The following is a 20,673-nucleotide window of genomic DNA, read 5'->3' as shown; positions in this document are numbered from 1 at the left end:
GCTTCCACGGTTGCAACTATAAAAACTGAAAAGCAGCATACTTATCAACCACCACCACAGGAAGTCTATATGCTGTATATGTTCTATACTTCGTTAAACCTCAGAAGCCACTGATTGTAAAATTCAGAGATATCACAATGTGAAAAAAAAGTGTCTCAGGATCAAACAATATAGCATGTGTATGTATCCTTAAAAAATGGTATTTAAGAGGGAGTATGTGAGTGCATGTGTTTATTCATTTGGGGAAAAGACATTAATCTCACTATCTAATATTTTGAATTTCCACAATTACTGTGTCAAATACAAATGTCAGAACATTGGAGAATTTTTGTAGTTAAGCTTTTCTTTACTGTTCTTCTTTATAGGAAAAGGAATAACCTGAAGATATCTTCAACCAAACTACTTGTAAACAGAAAACCTATTATATAAATTGTGGTCTATTTTTGCAGTAGATCAAAATACTGTATTGGTCAAAATAAATAGATAACAAAAGCAACATACTTTATTTCCATGTTTGCTATCAGACCCCACAGGTATGTGTTTTTATAATTCATTACACTTGAAAAACAAGTTGAAACACAACAGGCATGCACAATTGTGGCAAAACTAAGGATTTCGGATTATACTTGTTAAAGTTTTTAATAAAAACAGAAACAACATACTGCTAGGTACACGGAAACATGATTTTGCTCTAAAGAATAACTAAATTGTTGCAAGGAAAGTGCTTCCTAAAAGGCTTCTAGTGTCATAAGTTTAAGTACTAGTGTATTTTACTATGTTAAGAGTATTACAGTATTTTGCATTTTCCAAGTCTAACTATAGTCTCAAGTCAAAAACAAGACCAAACGAAACAACCAAAAACATTAGGATATACTGACAATCTTATCCTCATGTATGACAGAAGAGTATTAATACATAGTTTTATTTGTCCTTTTTTATTACAAATACTTCTTAAGGGTTTTTTAGCACTTTATATTCAGTGTCCATTAGCTCCTTCTGAGAGTATCCGTGAAGGTTCAGTAAATTTTGCTGTGAACAAGTAGAAAAGGGCTGGTGTGGGTACCAAAGCCAAAAGGGGTAAATCTTGTTCGAGTTTATCCACTCTGGAAATGGAGATTATTCCATAAGCATGAAGTAACCAATGGCTGAAGAGAACAATGAGTCTTTTCTTCCTGACCATAAGATCATAGCAGTTCTATATAGTTTTATAAAAGAAAGAAAGAGAAACAGATTATTGGACTGAATCATCTAGATCATTTATTATATTTTAATTAAGTGTATTAGTTAAAAATCATAACCTCAGAATCACAGAATGCTGGAGCTAAAAAGGGATCTAAGAAAGCACTCACACTAGCCACTACGCTTCACAGGTGAGGAAATGAGGTTTCCTGCAGTCACACAGGTAGGCGGAGGGAGCACCAGGATAGGAGCCCCTGCCTCCCGTTCTCCTGTACAGCACCATTTGGCGCTGGAAACACTATGGTTTCTTCAGAAAGAATAAACCAGAAGGAGAACTCCCTATGATGCGCCCCCTCCCTGCCCTGATCCATTGCAGCTGAGTCTAGAGGTGAGAAAACAGGAGGTCCACACACCAAAGTCCTTCACCTCCAGCATTCCTGGAGTCTGCTGCGTGGATAGTTAGACGGAATGGAAATGACATGTGACTACTCTGATTTCCTTTTAATCTCGAATATAGCTCTATAATATGCAAATTGGAAGGACCAAATTACAATAAAAGTAATAGCTAAATGTGCTAATAAACATACTGAAGTGTAATCTGCAATATTACATTACTTTCTTTTACTAAATGGCTCATCAACTCACCTACAGCTAGAATGTCTTTTCCTGATTCAGGTCTCTATTTCTGATTTATGGATAGAGTGCTAATTGAAGTACATAAACATTCATATAGGACAGAGTCCCAGGAGCAGAGAAACAAGTAAGTTTCAAGCTAACATAACTACTATCCACAGTAGTTATGGGTAACACAAAAATTTAAAAACTTCATTTTATTCAAATATTCAATCATTTCATCCTCAAATATTTCTCAAGTTGAAAAAAGTGCCCAAACTAATTTGCTTATCTTCTTTATACATACTGCAATATTGATTAAAGATTACAAAAGAGAAATGGGGATAATATATAAATGGGGACATCTGAATAATCACCATCAAAATGTCTCTTGTTCCTCTGCTAGATTATTCTAGAAGTCATTCCCTCTCACTTTTTCACTAGTTTAACAGAAAGAGATGCATCAACAGCTATCATTCCAAAATAGTTAACTTACCTTTTCTGGGTTGAGCTTTTTTTAAGTTAAGAATTATGAGAAAGCATTCTCTTATCAAGTGTAATAGGCAGGTAAAGAGAGTGCATAAGTAGTAGGTTAGCAAGTACAGGGTGGAATAGTACTAAGTCATTTGACACTTCTATTCCTTTAGAATTTAACCTCAAAATAAAAGAGTCCTTACTAACACTGATCTTCCACTGAAATAATAAAGTTAGAGGCACAAAATGGGTATCTCAAAACAAAAGCAGTATCAGAACTAATGTTATTATTAATGTTATTTCCAAATCACCAAAATATTACAGACATTAGAGGACCAAAGTAAACATCCATAATCAAAAAAATAAAACTGGGGACAAAATATAGAGGCATGGAGAATGTATAATATAATTACTGATGACAGTGATGCCACTGTAAAATAGTGTAAAATTAGTTCTATATACTATACCGCATTTTCATGTTTCCATCAAAATGATGTAAATTTGAACATTTCATGATTAAGTATTTTCTGCAGGTTAATTATTGAAATGATTTTTTTCTCCAACATGCTAAACAGATGAGCCTGACTACTTTCCAAGCAAATATACTTCAGTACACAATCTTTCATAAACATAACCAATGAGCTAAAAGCTACTTAGTGGCATCAATTAGCCAAAGATTACTAAAACAATCAGTTGTACTATGGCATATCATATGTATTATTTTCCTATTCAATTGTCAAGTCCATAGAAAAAAATCTCTTAACAAAGGAAAAAAATGTTTCCTACCTCTATTTCAGAGGCCGACATGTACACAGCTAGCGTGACCAAAGACAACACTAATATAATGTACGGGAAGGCATAATCTGAAAAACAAACATTGGCATTATGTTGAAAATGAAGCAAATTTCCTCAATAAACAAAAAAATTCAAACAGTGTTAATTGTCCCCATAATTGGAAAATTTTCACCCAGTCCAGTGAGAGACTTAAGCCTCTGCCCCAAGGCAGGGTCAGCAAATGTCTTCTGTAAAGGGCCAGATGGTAAAGGTTTTTGGCTCCACAGGCCACGTGGTGTCTGTCCCAATCACCAACACCACGGCTGTTGTGGAAGCATGTATATAGCATGGATACTCTGGACAGAGGGATGATTCACATCAGGGTTGGGACGGAGCTGGACCGCACAGGATTTCATCATGCACTCAGAATGGCGTGCAATTTAAAACTGAGGAATTGTTTATTTCTGGAACTTTCCACTTAATATTTTTGGACCACTGTTCACTGCAGGTCACTGAAATCACAGAAAGTGAAATCGTGGCTAAGGGGAGACTATTTCAAATTCAGTACAGTAATAATACTGTAAGCAAAATGTTTTTCTTACAAAATACCACCTTTCTCTTAAATGTTTTAAATATGTAGCACACTAAAACAAAGGGACAAATTGAGAAAAAATACCTTGAATTATTTTTCACATAATTATTTTGAAACAATTCAGTTCATGACACCAATCATTCTATATTGCAGTGAAACCCATTTGGAACAATTTCAAGTGTTAATTCAGGATGCAGAAGTCAGAAACTCTGAAGTATCTATAAAGGCCTGATTCCAACTAAATAACTGAATGGCTTCCTAGAAATTTAGAATCTTTTATTTCATAGCCAGTGATTAGGTCCTCAACCAGCCATTAAAAGAAAAAAAAAAAAATCACATTAGCCAGAAAATGTTACTAATAATACAAATGTAAGACCTGGTAGTGAAAAGCCTAAGGAGGAAGAGGAAGGCCCAAACCTCAAACCCATGGGGAGCAGGTCCTGGGCTCCTGGCAGGATTTAGTGTGGTTTTTCTTTAGGATCTAAAAACAATTAAGAGATTTTGACCCTAATCTGATGGCTGGGCCTGGAAAAATGAATTTTAGCTCCCCTGGTGATTGGGATGCAGATCACACTTAAAATCAGGCTTCAGTAATACTTCCAAGGAGGTAAGTTTGTCACTGACATATTCCTACTAACTCCCAGTGTCTCTCTCCCTACACCCTAGTATCTTAAACTACCAGAAGCCTCTTGTTGTTCTTGGCTCAGATTTTTATGTTCCTTTGTTACTGACTGAAAGATCTGTGCCCTGCAAATTCTTCTGCTGAAATCTAACACCCAATGTGATGATGCCGGAGGTGATTAGGTCCTGAGGCTGGAGCCCCATGAATGGAATTAGCGTCCTTGCATAAGAGGCCCCAGACTGCTCTCCTTCCTTCTGCTACAGGAGACACAATGAACCCCCACCACACACCGAATCTGCCGGTGTCCTGCTCTTGGACTTCCCATTCTCCAGAACTGTGAGAAAAAATGTCTGTTGTTTACAAGCCACCCAGTATAAAGTACAGTACTCGCTCACTTATGGCGGGCATTACGTTCTAGAACCCCCTGTGATACACAGAAATCCATGAAGTGGGAACCTTACATTTATTTTAGTATTTATATAAATTTTAAGGCTTTATAAACCCTTCCCACACAGTTATAAACCGTTCCCAGTCCCTTATCAACCTTTCCCATTCCCTTATTAACCTTTTCCACACTTTCATTAACACTAATGTTCTTAAACATATTCTACACCCTTAAACCTACGTAACTTTAACAACATACGTGTACAGTACCGCAAAATCCCACGATATAGCGAAAAATCCATGCTAAATAATTAAATATATTTTTAAAAGTCCCGCGATACAGTGAGGTCGCGATAAGTGAACCGCGATATAGAGAGGGACTGCTGTATTCTGGTACAGCAGCCTGAACTAACACACTCCTACCAACCAAAAATTACCTATTTTCTTTTTTTTTAACATCATAAAATTATGAGTTGGTACGATGCCCTCTGTGACTAATTTCAGCAGACTGCATAGGTTTATACTTCGTGCAAATGAACAATAACTCCTTGATCCTTTCTACGTGTATGTTGTGTGCTAGAGACTTGTTAACAAAATGACCTAAAGGCATTCAGTGTGGGGAAAAAGGCATTTTTTTCCAGATAGGCAGCTTTAACAAAGGAAATAATGATGTCTGGCAGCCTCCTTGGATTAACTTTCCAAACCGCTCCCTGACTTCACAACCGTTTTCCTTTCCTCCATTTCTTCACCAATAGGTTCCATATAATAGCATCACCTGAAATTTAGGGCACAGGAATTTGAAAGCTGACAATTCTTAAATCTTTCCAGTCCAAACTGCTCTCCCAAGCACCAGGCTAGTATAAATAACCTGTACTTTAAAAAAAAATTTGTTTTTCTATTACAGTTGTCCCACTTTTCCCCCCATTGCTCTCCACCCCAGCCCACCCCTTCCCCCAGTCAGTCCCCACCCTGCTGTCCTTGTCCATGGGTCATTTATACCTTGACTAGTCCCTTCCCTGACCCTGGCTGGTTTGGCTCAGTGGATTGAGCGTCGGCCTGCGAGCTAAGTGTCGCTGGTTTGATCTTCCAGTCAGGGCACATCAGAGAAGGAAAACTCTGACCCCAAAAAACCTCCGCTGCCTTGCGGCATACCTCTTTAGGGGAAAGGCTAAGGGAGTAAACCCCGACAGAAAATCCGGAGCCGGAGTCCCTAAGGCGGTTTGACGTTGTAGTCAACACCGGCAATTCCTGCGGCGCACCTGAAGCCAAGCTGTATTGACTCCATCTTTCCCTTGGACCCTTCAGCTGCGAAGAGAGGGGGGGTCTGCTGCATGGGCAACAGCAGACCCTCCATATCACCCTGCCCAGGCTCTGTAGCTTCAGCTTCACTGGAGAGGACACTCCAGCGTCATCGCAAGATGTCGATTCAACACGGGAGGGGACAGATACCGTGTCACTCCCGAGTCGGACTGCACAGCCATTCTCGGCGGTGCAGATACTCTTAAGAAGCTACACCATCGTCTCTCGAGACAGACGGCTGCCGCCGCCGACAACGACGAGTTCCTTCCCCTTCTTACGCCCCTCCTCCCCCTTCTCCCCTTCTCCCCTCCCTCCTGGTAACTGTCAGTCTGCTCCTTGTTTACATACCTCTGGTTCAATTTTGCTCTTCTGTTTGTGTTGTTCATTAGTTTCCTGTATTAGGTGATATCATATGGTTTTTGTTTTTCGTTGCCTGGCTTATTCGCTAAGCATAATTATAATTCCATCCATGTTGTCGCCAAAGGTAGGAGTTCTTTCTTTCTGTTGCACAGTATTCCATTGTGTAAATGTACCAGTTTTGATCCACTCATCTACAGATGGGTACTTAGGCTGTTTCTAGCACTTGGCTATTGTAAATAACGCTACTATGAACATAGGGTGCATACGTATTTTTGAATTGGTGTTTCAAGATTCTTCAGGTATAATCCTAACAATGGAATTGCTGGGTCAAAAGGCAGTTCCATTTTCAGTTTTTTGAGGTAATTCCATACTGTTTTCCACAGTGGCTGCACCTGTTTGCATTCCCACCAACAGTGCGCTAGGGTTCCCTTTTCTCCACATCCTCGCCAGCACTTGATGATGGCCATTCTGACTGGTGTGAAGTGCTATCTCATTGTGGTTTTATTTGCATCTCTGATGGCTAGTGATGTTGAGCATTCTTTCACATGCCTATGGACACTCTGTATGTCCTCTTTGGAGAAGTATGTGTTTGGGTCCTTTGTCTATTTTTTAATTGGGCTGTCTTCTTGGTGTTGAGTCATGTAAGTTCTTTATCTATTTTAGGGATCAATCCCTTGTCTGAAGTATCATTGGCAAGTATGCTTTCCCATATGGTTGGTTCCCTTTTCATCTTGCTGATGTTTTCTTTTGCTAAGCAGAAACTCTTTAGTTGATGTAGTCCCATTTGTTTATTCTTTCCTTTATTTCTCTTGCCTTAGGAGATATATCAGCGAAAATATTGCTACTTGAGGTATCTGAAATTTTCCTGCCTATGTTTTCCTCTAGGACTTTTATGGTGTCACGGCTTACACTTAAGTCTTTGATCCATCTTGAGTTTATTCTGGTGTATGGTGTAAGCCAGTGATCTAGTTTCATTTTTTTGCATGTCCCTACCCAGTTCTCCCGGCACCATTTGTTGAAGAGGCTCTTTTCACTCCATTTGATGTTCCTTCTCCCTTTGTCAAATATTAGTTGACCATATAGACATGGGTTTATTTATGTGTTATTTATTCTGTTCCCTTGACCTATATATCTGTTCTTATGCCAGGACCAGACTGTTTTGATTACAGTGGCTCTGTAGTATAATTTGACATCAGGTATTGTGATTCCTCCTACTATGTTCTTCTTCCTCAAGATTGCTGTGGCTATTCGGGGTCTCTTGGTTCCATACAAATTTTTGAAGTATTTGTTCTAGGTCTGTGTAATATGTCACTGGTAATTTGATAGGGATTGCGTTGAATCTATAAATTGCTTTGGGTAGTATGGACATTTTAACGATGTTGAATCTTCCCATCCATGAACATGGTATATGCTTCCATTTATTTGTACCTTACTTAATTTCTTTCTTCAGTGTTATGTAGTTTTCCAAGTACAGGTCTGTTAACCTCCTTGGTTAAGTTTATTCCTAGGTACTTCATTTTTCTTGTTGATATAGTAAATGGGATTTTTTTTCTAGTTTCTATTTATGATATTTTATTATTGATGTACAGAAATGCCTTCAATTTCTCAATACTGACTTCGTACCCTGCTATTTTGCCAAATTCACTTATTAGGTTGAGTAGTTTTTTCATGGAGTCTATAGGGTTTTCTACATACACTATCATAGCATCTGCAAATAATGAGTTTTATTTCCTCTTTTGCAATCTGGGTGCCTTTTATTTCTTTTTCTTGTCTGATTACTGTAGTTAGAACTTCCAGCACTATGTTGAATAGGAGTGGAGAGAGTGGACATCCTTGTCTTGTTCCTGATCTCAGGGGGAAGGCTTTCAGTTTTTTTACACTGAGTATGATGTTGGCTTCAGGTTTCTCACATATGGCCTTTTTCATGTTGAGGTATGCTCCCTCTATTCCCATTTTGCTGAGTGTTTTCATCATAAATGAGTATTTTGCTTTATCAAATGCTTTTTCAGCATCTATTGATACGATCATGTGGTTTTTGTCTTTCATTTTGTTTATGTGGTATATTATGTTTACTGATTGGCAAATATTAAACCATCCTTGCATCTCTGAGATGAATCCCACTTGATCATGGTGTATGATCTTTTTAATGTGTTGCTGGATCTGGTTTGCCAATATTTTGTTGAGGATTTCAGCATCTATGTTCATCAGCGATTTTGGCCTGTAATTTTCTTTGTTGTGTCTTGTCCTGGTTTTGGAATTAAGGTAATATTTGCTTCATAGAAAGAGTTTGGGAGTCTTCCCTCTTCTTGGATTTTCTGGAATAGTTTGAGAAGGACAGGCATTAGTTCTTCCCTAAATGTTTTGTAAAATTCACCTGTGAAGCCATCAGATCCAGAGCTTTTGTGTGCTGGGAGTTTTTTGATTACTGCTTCAATTTCATTAGTTGTTATCAGTCTAGTCAGGCTTTCTGCTGCTTCTTGATTGTTTTGGAAGATTATATGTTTCCAGAAATTTGTTCATTTCATCTAGGTTGTCAAATTTATTGCCATAAAGTTGTTTGTAGTAATTTCTTACAATCCTTTGTATTTCTGTGGTATTGGTTGTGATTTCTCCTCTTTTGTTTCTGATTTTATTTGGATCCTCTCTTTTTCTTGATGAGCCTGGCCTAAAGACTTGTCGATTCTGTTTATCTTTTCAAAGAACCAGCTCCTTGTTTTACTGATCTTTTGAATTGTTTGTTTAGTCTCTATGTCATTTAATTTTGCTTTGATCTTAGTGATTTCCTTCCTTCTACTCGCTCTGGTCTTTGTTTGTGGTTGTTCCTCTAGTTCTTGTAACTGTGGAATTAATTTTCTATTTGAGATTCTTCTATCCTTTTCAGGTAGGCTTGTATTGCTATGAACTTTCAGGACTGCTTTCGCTGTGTCCCATAGGTTTTGGGCTGTTCATTATCTAAGTTTCCAGAAACTTCTTGATTTCTTCCATGATGTCACTGTTAACCCATTCATTATTAAATAGCATATTATTCATTCTCCATGAGTTCGAATGTCTTTTGAGTTTTTTCCTTGAGGCTGATTTCCAGTTTCAAGCCATTGTGATCTGAAAAGATGCCTGATATAATTTCAATCTTCTTGAATTTGTTCAGGTTTGTTTTGTATCCTACCATGTGATCTGTCTTTGAAAATGTTCCATATGTACTCGAAAAGAATGTATATTTTGCTTCTTTGGGGTGAAAAGTTCCATATATATCAACTAAGTCCATTTGATCTAGAATGCATAGCTAAAACTGAATCCACTTTTCACCAACCCATTTGCTTCTTCTAATTTCCGATTATCCATTCACCAGTTACTAAGTCAGAAAGCTACTTTATTGTATCCCATTCACTCAACCCCAGTATTTAATCTTACCTATTTTAGTTAACTCTATCTTCCAAGTAGCTTTTGATTCCTAGTGTGTTTCTGCCTTAGGTCAGACAGACTTGGCTGATAATCTCTTAACTGATCCCTCAGGTTCTTTTCCCCTGCTGCCACCAATGTATCTTTCTAAAATGCAACCCTAGTCTTGCCTCACTTCTGCCTAAAATCCTTTTAAGAGTAGGTCTCTAGTCCCTAGAGCAAGACTAGCAACCTCAAATACCTGCAGAGACTAGCCAGACAGGAAAATCGTTGAAGTGGGCCAAATCTAAGAAAACAGGGAATGGGAGGAGCTAGAAGGAACTACAGATTTTCAAATACCATGCAGGCCAACTAAAAATGATACATCTGTGAACCAGAATATGAGGGAACATAGGCCCCTGACTAGTCTCCAATTTCCCTTGGCCTTTCTCTCAAACCACCACCTTAGTCTTGAACTGAATTCATTATCAAGCTACCTGACTTGCATACTGATGCCCAGTCTTGCCTAGTTCCTTTAGGACAGAAGGCTTGCCCTCCGTACCCTGGTAGGTTCCATATAAAAGATGGCATCTAACATCCTGCAACAACGGCCCATGTCACACTATCTTCTCTCAGCTATTTATAGCTTTCTTCTTCTTTTGCATAACAATTTGGTCTAACTGCTTGCTGAAGACACACATGAATGGTTATATTAATATAAAGAATCACTCTGGCCAGTTTGGCTCAGTTGGCTGGAGCACTGTCCAGCAAACCAAAAGATTGCAGGTTTGAGCCCTGGTCAGGACACATGCCTAGGTTGCAGGTTTGGTCCCCGGTGGGGCATCTATGGGAGGCAACTGATTGATGTTTCTCTCTCGCATCGATGTTTCTCTTTCTCTCCCTCTCTGTCCCTCCCTTCCCCTCTCTCTAAAATCAATAAGTATGTCCTCCGTGAGGATAAAAAATAATAATAATAAAATAAAAAATATATATACTAAAGAGTCTTTTACTTTATCTAAAAGGCGTCCATAAAGAAACTCGGAAATCCAAGACCTTACAATGATATATAGTATACGTTGCCAGGAACAACTTCCATATATTATTTGCAAAAACCAGTTTTTGTTTTCTAATTTATACTTAGATCTTAAAAATCTTCCTCTTTAGCTTATAAGCTTCAAATACAAAGTGTTCTTTAAATAGAAATCAGTTTTAATTAGCTGCCACTGATTTCTTGAGAATCTCTATTTCATTCCAAAAAAATCCATGATTTTTAAAAATAAGGCTTATTATGTTTTAGCAGAAATAAATACTATGGTTTATTTTCAAGCATGAAAAGAAAACTTTACAGAAAAAGCTCCAAAATTATACTCAGCAAAAATATTGTTCATCACATATAACAATTACATTAGCTATTTTCCCACAAAACTTACATAAAAGGCCTCCTCCGACTGCCTGAAGCACGGTTAAAATTGGGAAGAAGTAAAGTGCAGCATAAATACTTTTAAATCGATCAGACTTCCCTAACCCACAGGCGATCTTCTTTACCAGGAGAGGTCGAAGCAGCATCATTAATACCAAGCAGAAGGCATAATAGATAAATACAATGGTGTAGCTGTAAAATACATAAAAAATTATATTATCAAAAATACATATTAAAATATTTTCTCATTGATCATTTTTAAATCAAAGATTCTCTAAAAAGTTAAAAACGTATATTAACTCTACCCATCAAATATTTGTGGAAGGTTGGCCAAAAGGACTCTCATACATTATTGAAAACTGCATGCTGGTCCCTTTCCAGGAGTCAGTCTGGAAATGTGTATCCAAAATCCTAAAATGTTTATGTCCTTCAACCCAGCAATGTTACTTGTAGAAATTTATCACAGGAAGACAAGCAGGGATACATAAACTTTATGAATAACGTTTTTTTTTTTTTTTATCACATAATAAAACTCAGGAAGAAAATAAATATTCAACAACAGAAAACTGGTTAAATTTTATAGTACATTCATGCTGGAGTACTATATAGCCCTTATTTCATTAATTGAATCTGAGGATACGGCTCTATAAAAATCAACAAAGAACTTTATCAGTCCTTTATATATAAATTTTAGCCATGTATACAAAGAGAGAGAATATATACTGGAACAAATAATTTTGAGGGCTTGAAGTTGAGCAGGTGTAAAGGATTTTGACATCTTTATTTCTGGATCTTATTTTTTGAAAACTACCTTTTTACATATGTGTATGTGTGTTTTGACACTTAGTACTGTTAAGAACTTTCTGAAAAAACACATCAAATGAACACCAACAATTTACAGAAATTCTAAAAATGAAGTAGTCTGGGATGATATTATGCAGGATGTTATGATTTTGATATTTTTAAAACAAAACATTCTGATGGAAATTGCATTTATTTGGAAAAAAACAAAAACAAAAAAGAAAGAACATTAACCCAAACACTCTAATAATTTCAACTACTATTAGGTATTCCTTCTATGTAAGGAACTGCACTGTATCTGATACGTATGGATTTATTTAATCCTCATAACCACCTTACAAAGGATCATCATTCCCATTTTATCAATGGGAAAACTTGAGCTACAAGAGGCTCTTAACATGCTCAAGCTAACACAACAATTGGCAGACCTGGGATTCAAACTCAAACCTGTTTTTAGCTCCAAAGCCCATGTTCTTTCCTGTATGTCAGATATTACTTCTCTGTTGCATATCAAAAAGGTGTTCCTTATAAATCCATTTTTAAGAAACATACCTGGCTTATTTTGTAAGTGTTTATACACACTTCAACACCAATACAAAAATATTCTCACTTCTATTATACTAAGATGTATTTCTATTTTCCCTTAAGAGAAGAAAATCATTTCTGTGTATTTCCTCCAGTGCCTAGATGCCATTTTACAATGCTCAACCAGCTGAAATAAATGAAATCTATAATTGTCATATTTCAAAAAAAGATCTTTAGTCTAAATAAATACTTACAGAGGGTAGACAGCTTCGTGAGTGCAGTGCACTGTGGTAATATAATCTGGACTTGGGTTGTAAAGCATTGTGTACCAATCAGAAAGCATCAGGACCCGACATGAACGGATATACAGAACGCCGATTGGTTCACTCACCAATAAGGTGATAATGGCTGCCAAACCGCATTCAAATAATGCAGTGATGTGTTGGAAAAGTGCACTGGAACTAGTAAAACAAAAAAAGTACAATTATCAAAAAAATTTTAGTGCCAAATGGCCCTTTATAAAACCTGGATGTGATTCAATATATGGTTTCTAAAAAGAAATTTTAACTGTTAACTCCTGAAACTAAAATCTTCTCAATAGGTAAAAAAGCCATACATTAAATTACTTGAAAAAATTTAACCCTTTTTACTAAAAAGGGACAGTACTGTGCCAATATCATCTAAATGTGCAGAAATTAGATCAACCTTTATCCTCAGAATCTTGCCAAATTGCTATTAAAACTTTATTAAAATTTGTATGCATCATTTAAAAATTATCAAACATAAAAAGTACACAAAAATCATACACCATATATATTAGTTGTAAAGTATAATAAATACTGCAAGCTCACCACATAACCCAAAACTAGAATATTAACAACTCATACCTACTTGTTCCTCCCATTCCACACTCCTTCTCTATCCTAGAGGTACACATTATACTAAATTGTCTTTTATTACTTTTTCTAAAGTTTTTATTCCAACTGTACTTATGCTTCAAAACCACTCTGGCTCCTTTGGAGCCTAAGACTTGAAGCCTGGATGACTCCCATGCCCGCTCAACGTGGATCTCGTTTCCTCACAGTGAAGCGACTGGTGAAAAGCTACGGAGGACAAGGAATGTCTCGGGCTGCAAGCTGTGCTCCTTCTGAGCACACTCGCGGGTGCCATGGCGTGTGGTGGTCTCAGGAGTCTGAATATTTACGGAACCTGAGTGGACTGCCTGTAGTAGTACAGACACATATTATAGCTTCTCATTCTATGTTCGACCTCTCTTAACATATTTTATACTTTCTATCTCATTTTCTTTTGGTGCTGCATTCTGTTTTTTATTTGTATATAGTTTTTCTAGTTCACTAATTTTATCTTCGACTATTTAATCTGCTAATTGACCTAGCATTTGGGGGGGGGTTCAAGTGTAAATTTTCATTTCTAGAAGTGCCTTTAAAAAAAAAATCTGTTCATTCTGAATAATCTCTTATTGACTGGAGATCCTTGTGATCACATCCTTTATTTCTTTAAACATTATAAAGATAACAATGATATAGTCTCTATATTCTGTAGTCCTCTGGGAGCATAAGGTATTTTTTATGACTCCCAGCTCTCAGTCACAGTGCTTATTTTAGTTACTGATCACAGATTATGAGGTCATTAATAACCTTAATAAATAAAAGTCTTACAGGCCCAAATTGAGAATGGGGAAGCTTTCTAGCAAAGAGGATTCACTGCTTTTGCCAGAAGCCATGCCCACGACTACCTTGGGCCTCAGCCCTTTGACTCTATGCTTAGCAATGGCTGCCCATGACTCAGTATCCAAACAGCCCTGCTGCTGTCAGCAATTAACCTCAGGCCACCCTCCCGTCCCTACTGCCTGCTCGGTCACTCTCGCCCCAGCCCAGGGTGGGTTGGTTTGTTTTCTGAAAACAGAAGAGTTCTTGGATGTCTCTCCTAACCCCAGGGAGATCAGCAATATCCTAAACAGTGTGTCTTTCACAGACATCAGTAATTTCAGGCAGGCAGGTCACTTGAAGCTCCTGACTGGCTCATATTGCTGGAAGCAGAACTCCAACACCATTTTACACAGATGAAAACACTGAATATGTAAAACAATATTTACACATTCACATATAATCCAATCTTTTGTTTCCTTATAGAATTCACATTTTTAGAAGCAAAACCTCAACCTCCTCATTTCTTGCCATTGGTTTAACCTTCTTACCACTCTCTTCTTAGCCTGCGTCCTTACAGTCCATCTGTAGTCACCCACGGGGTCTTTACAAAATGAAATCTGATTCTCAAGCTCCCCTTATTAAACTATTGTACTTCACTGAGTCCCATCTGCCTTTCCGAAAAAACAGTCCTCATCAGCGTTACCTTCCACAGGTCCTGGCCCTGCTGAGTTACTGTTTCCTCACCCCTCCCACACCCGGGCATGCTTCTCCCTTCCCCTCAAACACATTTTCCCATCTGGCAACCTGTGCGTCCTCTACACCAGCTCCGCGGGCATCCCCAGGTCTTATGAACACTTCTAAAGCCTCCCCTGCCCCTAATCTCTTCATATGCTGGCCTCACTTAGTCCTTGTTTCTCATCCACTGGACTATGAGCCCCCACATTTTCGTCATCTCTGAATCCACAACCTATTGCAAGTACCCCTACAGATTGTTGAATGAGCATATTTGAAAAGTTATAAATTAAATAAATACAAATTAATTAGCAGCATGGCTTCTGACTGCATTACAAAAAAGTATGCAATTTCTGCCTTAAAGAAAAACAAATTAAATACTAAACTCTTGGGGACACAAGAGTGCCAGAAGGAGGAGTTTTATTACATAACTCATGCGTTCTCAATGGGTGATATCACTCTCAAGGGGGCAAGCACTGGTCTTTGTGGATAAAATACTCTTAACTTTTCATATATAAAGTACGTATACTACAAAAACAGATAAATATAAATTTCATGGGGGTAGGTGGAATTATGGAATGAAAGGTATCTAGAAGGCTCTTTAAAAGATGACAATGAAAAGGGGGCTGAGAAACACTGGTTAGCCTCCGACAGCTAGGCCCCTGCTTTCTTCATTAAGAGTACGACGTCTCAGGAAAAAGAAAGAGATGGCCCTCGTGTTCCTTGCTACCAACTTGCCAGGCTAAGCATAGTTACACAAATTCTCTCTCCAGTCGGTAAGAGAAAAAATAGAAAGTTCTATCCTCTGCTCCAAGATTCTCCCTAAAAACATATGTGGGATGTTTTATTCTAATGCATTTAGTTCTTACCCTACCTCTTCTCTACTATGACCTGATAAATTTCAACAATTAACTGAGCATTTATTCTATTTTCGCTTTAAACATATCACATTTTTCTGTCATCTCTCATTATCCATAACAAAAATTTAAAGGATGAGAGCTGCTTTTTAAAAATTTATTTATATTCTTTGGAAAAAAATGAGTGCTTTTCCAACATAAATAATCACCATGGGTTTATTAAGTAGAATCCAGAAAAGGGCTGATCCTATTTCCATCTGACCAGCCTTTCCACTTCCATTCCCATGACTGGAGTCTGGTCGTCAGTGTTTCTTGGACAAAAGCCTTCTGATTTCTCTCTCCTCTAATCCACCCCCACAGAAGTTATCTTCCCAAAATATACACCCAAGGATGCCGCTTCTTGAAAGCAAAACCTTCACCAATAGACCATTCACTGGGTAAATACTCAGTGAGCATCTTTAACATGCCAGCTTTTGTGCTGGTCTCGAGATTCCACGGAGAACAACAGAGATGGCCACGGCCCTCTTGGAGCTTATAGTGAGGGGTAGGCAGAACATTAATTGAGGAAACAAACATAACTAACTATAAGCTGTGTTGAGTGCTAAATACAAAACAACAACAACAATATGAAGAGTGCTATTAAAAAAGAAAAATAAGGGGACAGATCTACTTCAGATTGGCTTGGGAAGGCCTCTCCAAGTAGGTGTAATTTAAACTGAAATTGGAAGGAAAAAAGGAGGGTAGATAAAAGTCGCAGTGAAAGGGACAAGAAAGTATTTCAGGCAGAGAAAAGGAGTTTGGGGAAAGGGAAAGGGCCTAAAGCAGGAAAGATGCTGAGCAGTCAGAGGAACTAAAAGCCAGTAAAGCTAAAATATCCTAGGGTAGAATTTGGTTCCCCATTCCCATTAGAATAAAGTTCACATCCTCATCAAGAACCTTCATAGCCTAAGTGCCCATCAGTAAATGAGTGGATCAAAAAACAGTGGCACATTTACACAATGGAATACTATGCAGCAGAAAGATTGAACTCCTACCTTTCCCAGTAGCATGGATGGACCTGGAGAGTATTATGCTAAGTGAAATAAGCCAGTCAGTGAAAGACAAATACTATATGATCTCACTTATAAGAGGAATCTAATGAGCAAAATAAACTAAAGAGGAAAACAGAACCACAGACATGGAAACATGGAATAGAATGACAGCGGCCAGAGGGGAGGGTGGAAGGGGATAATGGTGGAAAGAAGAGAAAGGGACTGGTTAAAGAACATGTATAAATGACCCAAGGGCATGGACAACAGTGTTTTAATTGACTGGGGGGTGGGGGCGGGTGGAGGAAGGCAAAGGGGGGAAATTTGGGACAACTGTAATAGAAATGCAATACAAAAAATAAAGGGTACAATTAAAAAAGAAAAAAAACCCTCAAATTTTGGCCTCAGTCTACCTTTCCCACTTGACTTTTTATTGCCTTTCATTCATATGCAATCCACACGACCACAGGACTCCTTCCATTCCCACCCTAACAGAGCACACGTTTCATACCTCTATGCCATGTTCAAGCTGTTTCTGTTACAGAGTGGGGGTGTCCAAAAATCCCCAGAGCCTGCAGGTTGGGGGATGGGGAAAAGGAAACAGCTTTTAAGATGCTTCCACATGCCTGTGGCTAGTAGCTAGTGTCTTTGTTACACAAATGGCTTTGATACTTCCAAGGCCCCAGGAAGACGGGAGGAGGTTTTGGGACCAGGGGATGGTATGGAGAAAGCACACAGAGCCTGTGCAAGGTTCTGTGAATGGTCAGAACTGGTTACCAAACCCACTGCATCAGAGAACGCAGTCAGGGGTTTAAAAACAGGTGGCAGACATTTTAGCTGGGTTCTCCATGCGGTTTTGAGAAGGAAGTTCTCCATGCAGTTTTAAGAAGGGAGAATACCATGCGGCTTTAAAAGGGCAAAGGGAGAACCATGCGTGATCCAGTGCAACATGGCACATGTTTTCCTGGACTGTTATGTGGCGGCTGGTGACATCGTACCCCAGATCCTGAAGGAGACGGCTGACAGATAAGGGATGGGGAACTTCTAGGCATGTTTTTGGCTTCTAGCTTTTTGGGGAACAAGGGAAGTGCTGGGTCCCACAGGAGAACAGGGCTCTGAGCTGAAGTGCTCACTGCCTTCCCCAGGTTGGAATATTGTAAATAAAGACCTGTTTTCCTCAACACTAGTTGTTGGGTTTTACACCAAGGTGCCACGTGAAAGAACCCCCTTTCGCTCTGTAACATTTCCTCTGCCTAAAATGCTCTTGTTTTCAAGTCTTTCAGATCCTAGCAGGCACAATTTATCTCTTTCATTCTTTATGATTCCAGAGCATTTTGTTTACAATGCTTTTATACACTTTTTGTTTACACACTTTTAAGACTGATTTGTATTACATTTAATTGTATATACATTTGCTTTCTCTACAAGGTTATGAGTATAAACCATGTCAGTTATTTGTGTATCTTCTCCTTTGATTTTCTAAACATAAAACAGTGTTAGATAAATGTTTATAAGTTAATGTGTTAGTATGAGTTTTCATAATTAGGTTGCAGCTTTAACTACGTTACAGTAGATTACTAGTAGTAAACAAAATTACAAAGTATTTGTTCTAGAAAAACAGTTTGTAGACACAAGCAATTCTCTGTAAAAAACAATAAAGATTATAATTAATTTTTTTAAACCTCACCCAAGGATATGGCTATTGATTTGAGAGAAAGAGAGAGAGAAAGAAACATCGATGTGAGAGACAAACATCAATCAGTCCCGTAGGCCACCCTGACTGGGGATCGAACCCACAACCTAGGTAAGTGCCCTGACTGGGAATTGAACCTGCATCCTTTCGGTACACAGGATAACACCCCAACCAAGTGAGCCACTCAGCTAGGGTTTTAAAGATTATAATTTAAAAAAATTTTTTTAATTTCTTTTTTAAAAAGTCAAATACTAAAAAAAATTTTTTTCAAGCTCATTTAAAATAAAACAAGACAACAAATACTTCCCTTAATAATTACTGACATATGTCCTATCATTAAGTTTTCTTGTAACAATCAAAAGTAACCAGAATAGAAAGCAAAAGCAGGTTTACCACTTTTAAAACAACAGAAGTATAATTACTTGATAAGGCCTTCTACATGATAATTATTCCAACATCAGTCCATCCAGATATATTCAAAGAAAGTGCTAACCTCTTTTTCCCCGAGTACCATTCAATGAAGAACCAATGTAAAACAAGAGGAAGCATAGCCATGAATCCGAGATAGAGCCAATCATAGAGTTCTGGGGACTCGGTGCAAGGCTGACAATATTTCTGTGCATTTGTTCTCTGTCCTCTTGGACACACCTGCAATACATAAAAACAATACGTGCAGATATTACTTTAGAACATTAACACCCCCCAAAAATCTTTCTATAAGATACCCCTTTTCTATTTAAACATCTGTTTACATGTTCATCTTTTAGAAACAAAAAAGGGAAAGCATAAGTAAAATAAAAAGAAATCTACACTGTATTTGCCGATATGTGTGTAATGCTCTTAAAGCAGTTCTTTTACTAAGTTACTAAAATAGTTGACGAATAGTAAATGAAAGGCATAGTTATTAATAGCATATAAGAATAACTGCAAACAAGTGTTCTGGAATTGTAACATTAACTTATTAGGATGTCTAAGTCACTGTACTATGTTATTAATAAAAAGTAATTAAAATTACTATAAAATTATAAAATGCTTTTACAAACACAATAACTGTGACTGTTAAGAAAGATGTATTATAGACAAAAAGTACAACACAAAGATTTTATTAATGCCTACATCTTCTTCTACAAGTTAATGAATAGACTGAAGAAAAAACATTCTACATGTGAAAATATTTCAAAAGCAAGATTTTACAAGTGAAATAACATACAAACATTAAGACTTACCCCACATTCTCCATATATTTCAGCTGAATCATTTTTAAATAATAGGGTCTTCCCACAGTAAAGTCCAAGGCATGCTGGTTGAATATCGACAGCTTTTTAAAAACAAATGCCAGTACAATAACATCTCTTGTGATTATAAAAAATAACGCAAGTTGAAGCATTTGGCAGAAATATCTCAACACACTTTGAATCTTTAAGTCATATGTATTTTGACAAAAGTCTTGATGCATTTATTTTAAAAATTAAATTTCTCCTTTACACTGTAACACTGCAAAAAGTTATAGTGGAACTATAAATACATTTGAATGTAAATAATGTCAAGTTTCTCAAACCCCAACTCGTGAAAACCAGCAAACAGCTTATCAGCCAAACAAAACCGTGATTCCCAGTGTCCGTTCACTTTTCCTTTCTTACATTTCCTTCGGTAAACAAGAACTAAAAGGGTTTTTTGTTTTGTTTTTTTGCAACCTTTAAGGGCCCTGTAAACTTCTGTTTGATGCTGAAGCAAGCAAGAGACAATAGGTACACGGCAATCAGCGTTTGCTTCCTTTACTGTTTTTCTGCCCAGATTAACGCCCGAGTCTAAATTCTGAAGTAAACTCTCACGAATGTTAAAGGGACTGACACAGACGGCAGTGACGTTTCGAACATAACGACAAAGGCCTAGCCTTTCTCCCTCCCCGCACGCAGCCGGCTTCCCCTCCGCATCCGGTCAGGAGCCAAGACCCCACCCCCTTTCTCTATTTCCCCCGAGCCCGGGAACTCTGCGGCCGGACCTCAGGGCAGGTGGGAGCCAGGAGCTAGGATAAGCCGCTACCTGGGGGCCGCCCACCGCGGTTGAGCCCAGAGCCAGCAGCCTTGGGAAGAAACAGGGACAATGACAAACACTTCCCGGGACGCCGACGACCACTCACCCATTGGCCGCTCCTAAGCTGCCCTGGAGAAGCTCCAGGATCGGCTGACCTGGCCACAGCGCCCGGATATCCGGACCACTTATGCCTCGGCAGTTCCGCCTCCTGGTAACCCGGACAACCGCTTGGAAGTCCCGCC

The 20,673-nt window shown here is 38.2% G+C and overlaps 2 protein-coding genes across 4 annotated transcripts in view; one reads left to right on the top strand and one right to left on the bottom strand.

Annotated features, from left to right (window-relative positions):
• CCDC175 (coiled-coil domain containing 175) overlaps positions 1–496 on the top strand; it is a 58,744-nt gene extending 58,248 nt beyond the window's left edge. The window contains exon 22 of the mRNA XM_090270941.1: positions 366–496. The gene's annotated coding sequence lies outside the window, so the exon portion shown is untranslated. The remainder of the gene's footprint in view (positions 1–365) is intronic.
• Positions 481–20,641, bottom strand: JKAMP (JNK1/MAPK8 associated membrane protein). Of its 3 annotated transcripts, none has more exons than XM_090270942.1 (7): positions 20,538–20,641; positions 19,624–19,715; positions 18,891–19,045; positions 12,672–12,878; positions 11,102–11,283; positions 3,052–3,128; positions 481–1,195 (listed from the first exon to the last, which is right to left on the bottom strand). In XM_090270942.1, exons 1-7 carry the CDS (start codon positions 20,539–20,541, stop codon positions 977–979), a joined length of 936 nt encoding a protein of 311 aa, XP_090127068.1. In that variant the 5' UTR covers positions 20,542–20,641; the 3' UTR covers positions 481–976. The 3 variants fall into 3 exon arrangements, with proteins under 3 accessions (XP_090127068.1, XP_090127069.1, XP_090127070.1); XM_090270943.1 differs by having other exon boundaries at positions 19,624–19,697; XM_090270944.1 differs by lacking the exon at positions 19,624–19,715.
• Positions 20,642–20,673: the final 32 nt, after the last annotated feature.

Source organism: Furipterus horrens, unplaced genomic scaffold, assembly GCF_987537825.1.
Source record: "Furipterus horrens unplaced genomic scaffold, mFurHor1.1.pri manual_scaffold_3, whole genome shotgun sequence".
In the NCBI taxonomy this organism is placed as follows: domain Eukaryota; kingdom Metazoa; phylum Chordata; class Mammalia; order Chiroptera; family Furipteridae; genus Furipterus; species Furipterus horrens.
Note: the sequence above shows the minus strand (reverse complement) of the source record. Positions and strands in the feature narration are given on the sequence as shown.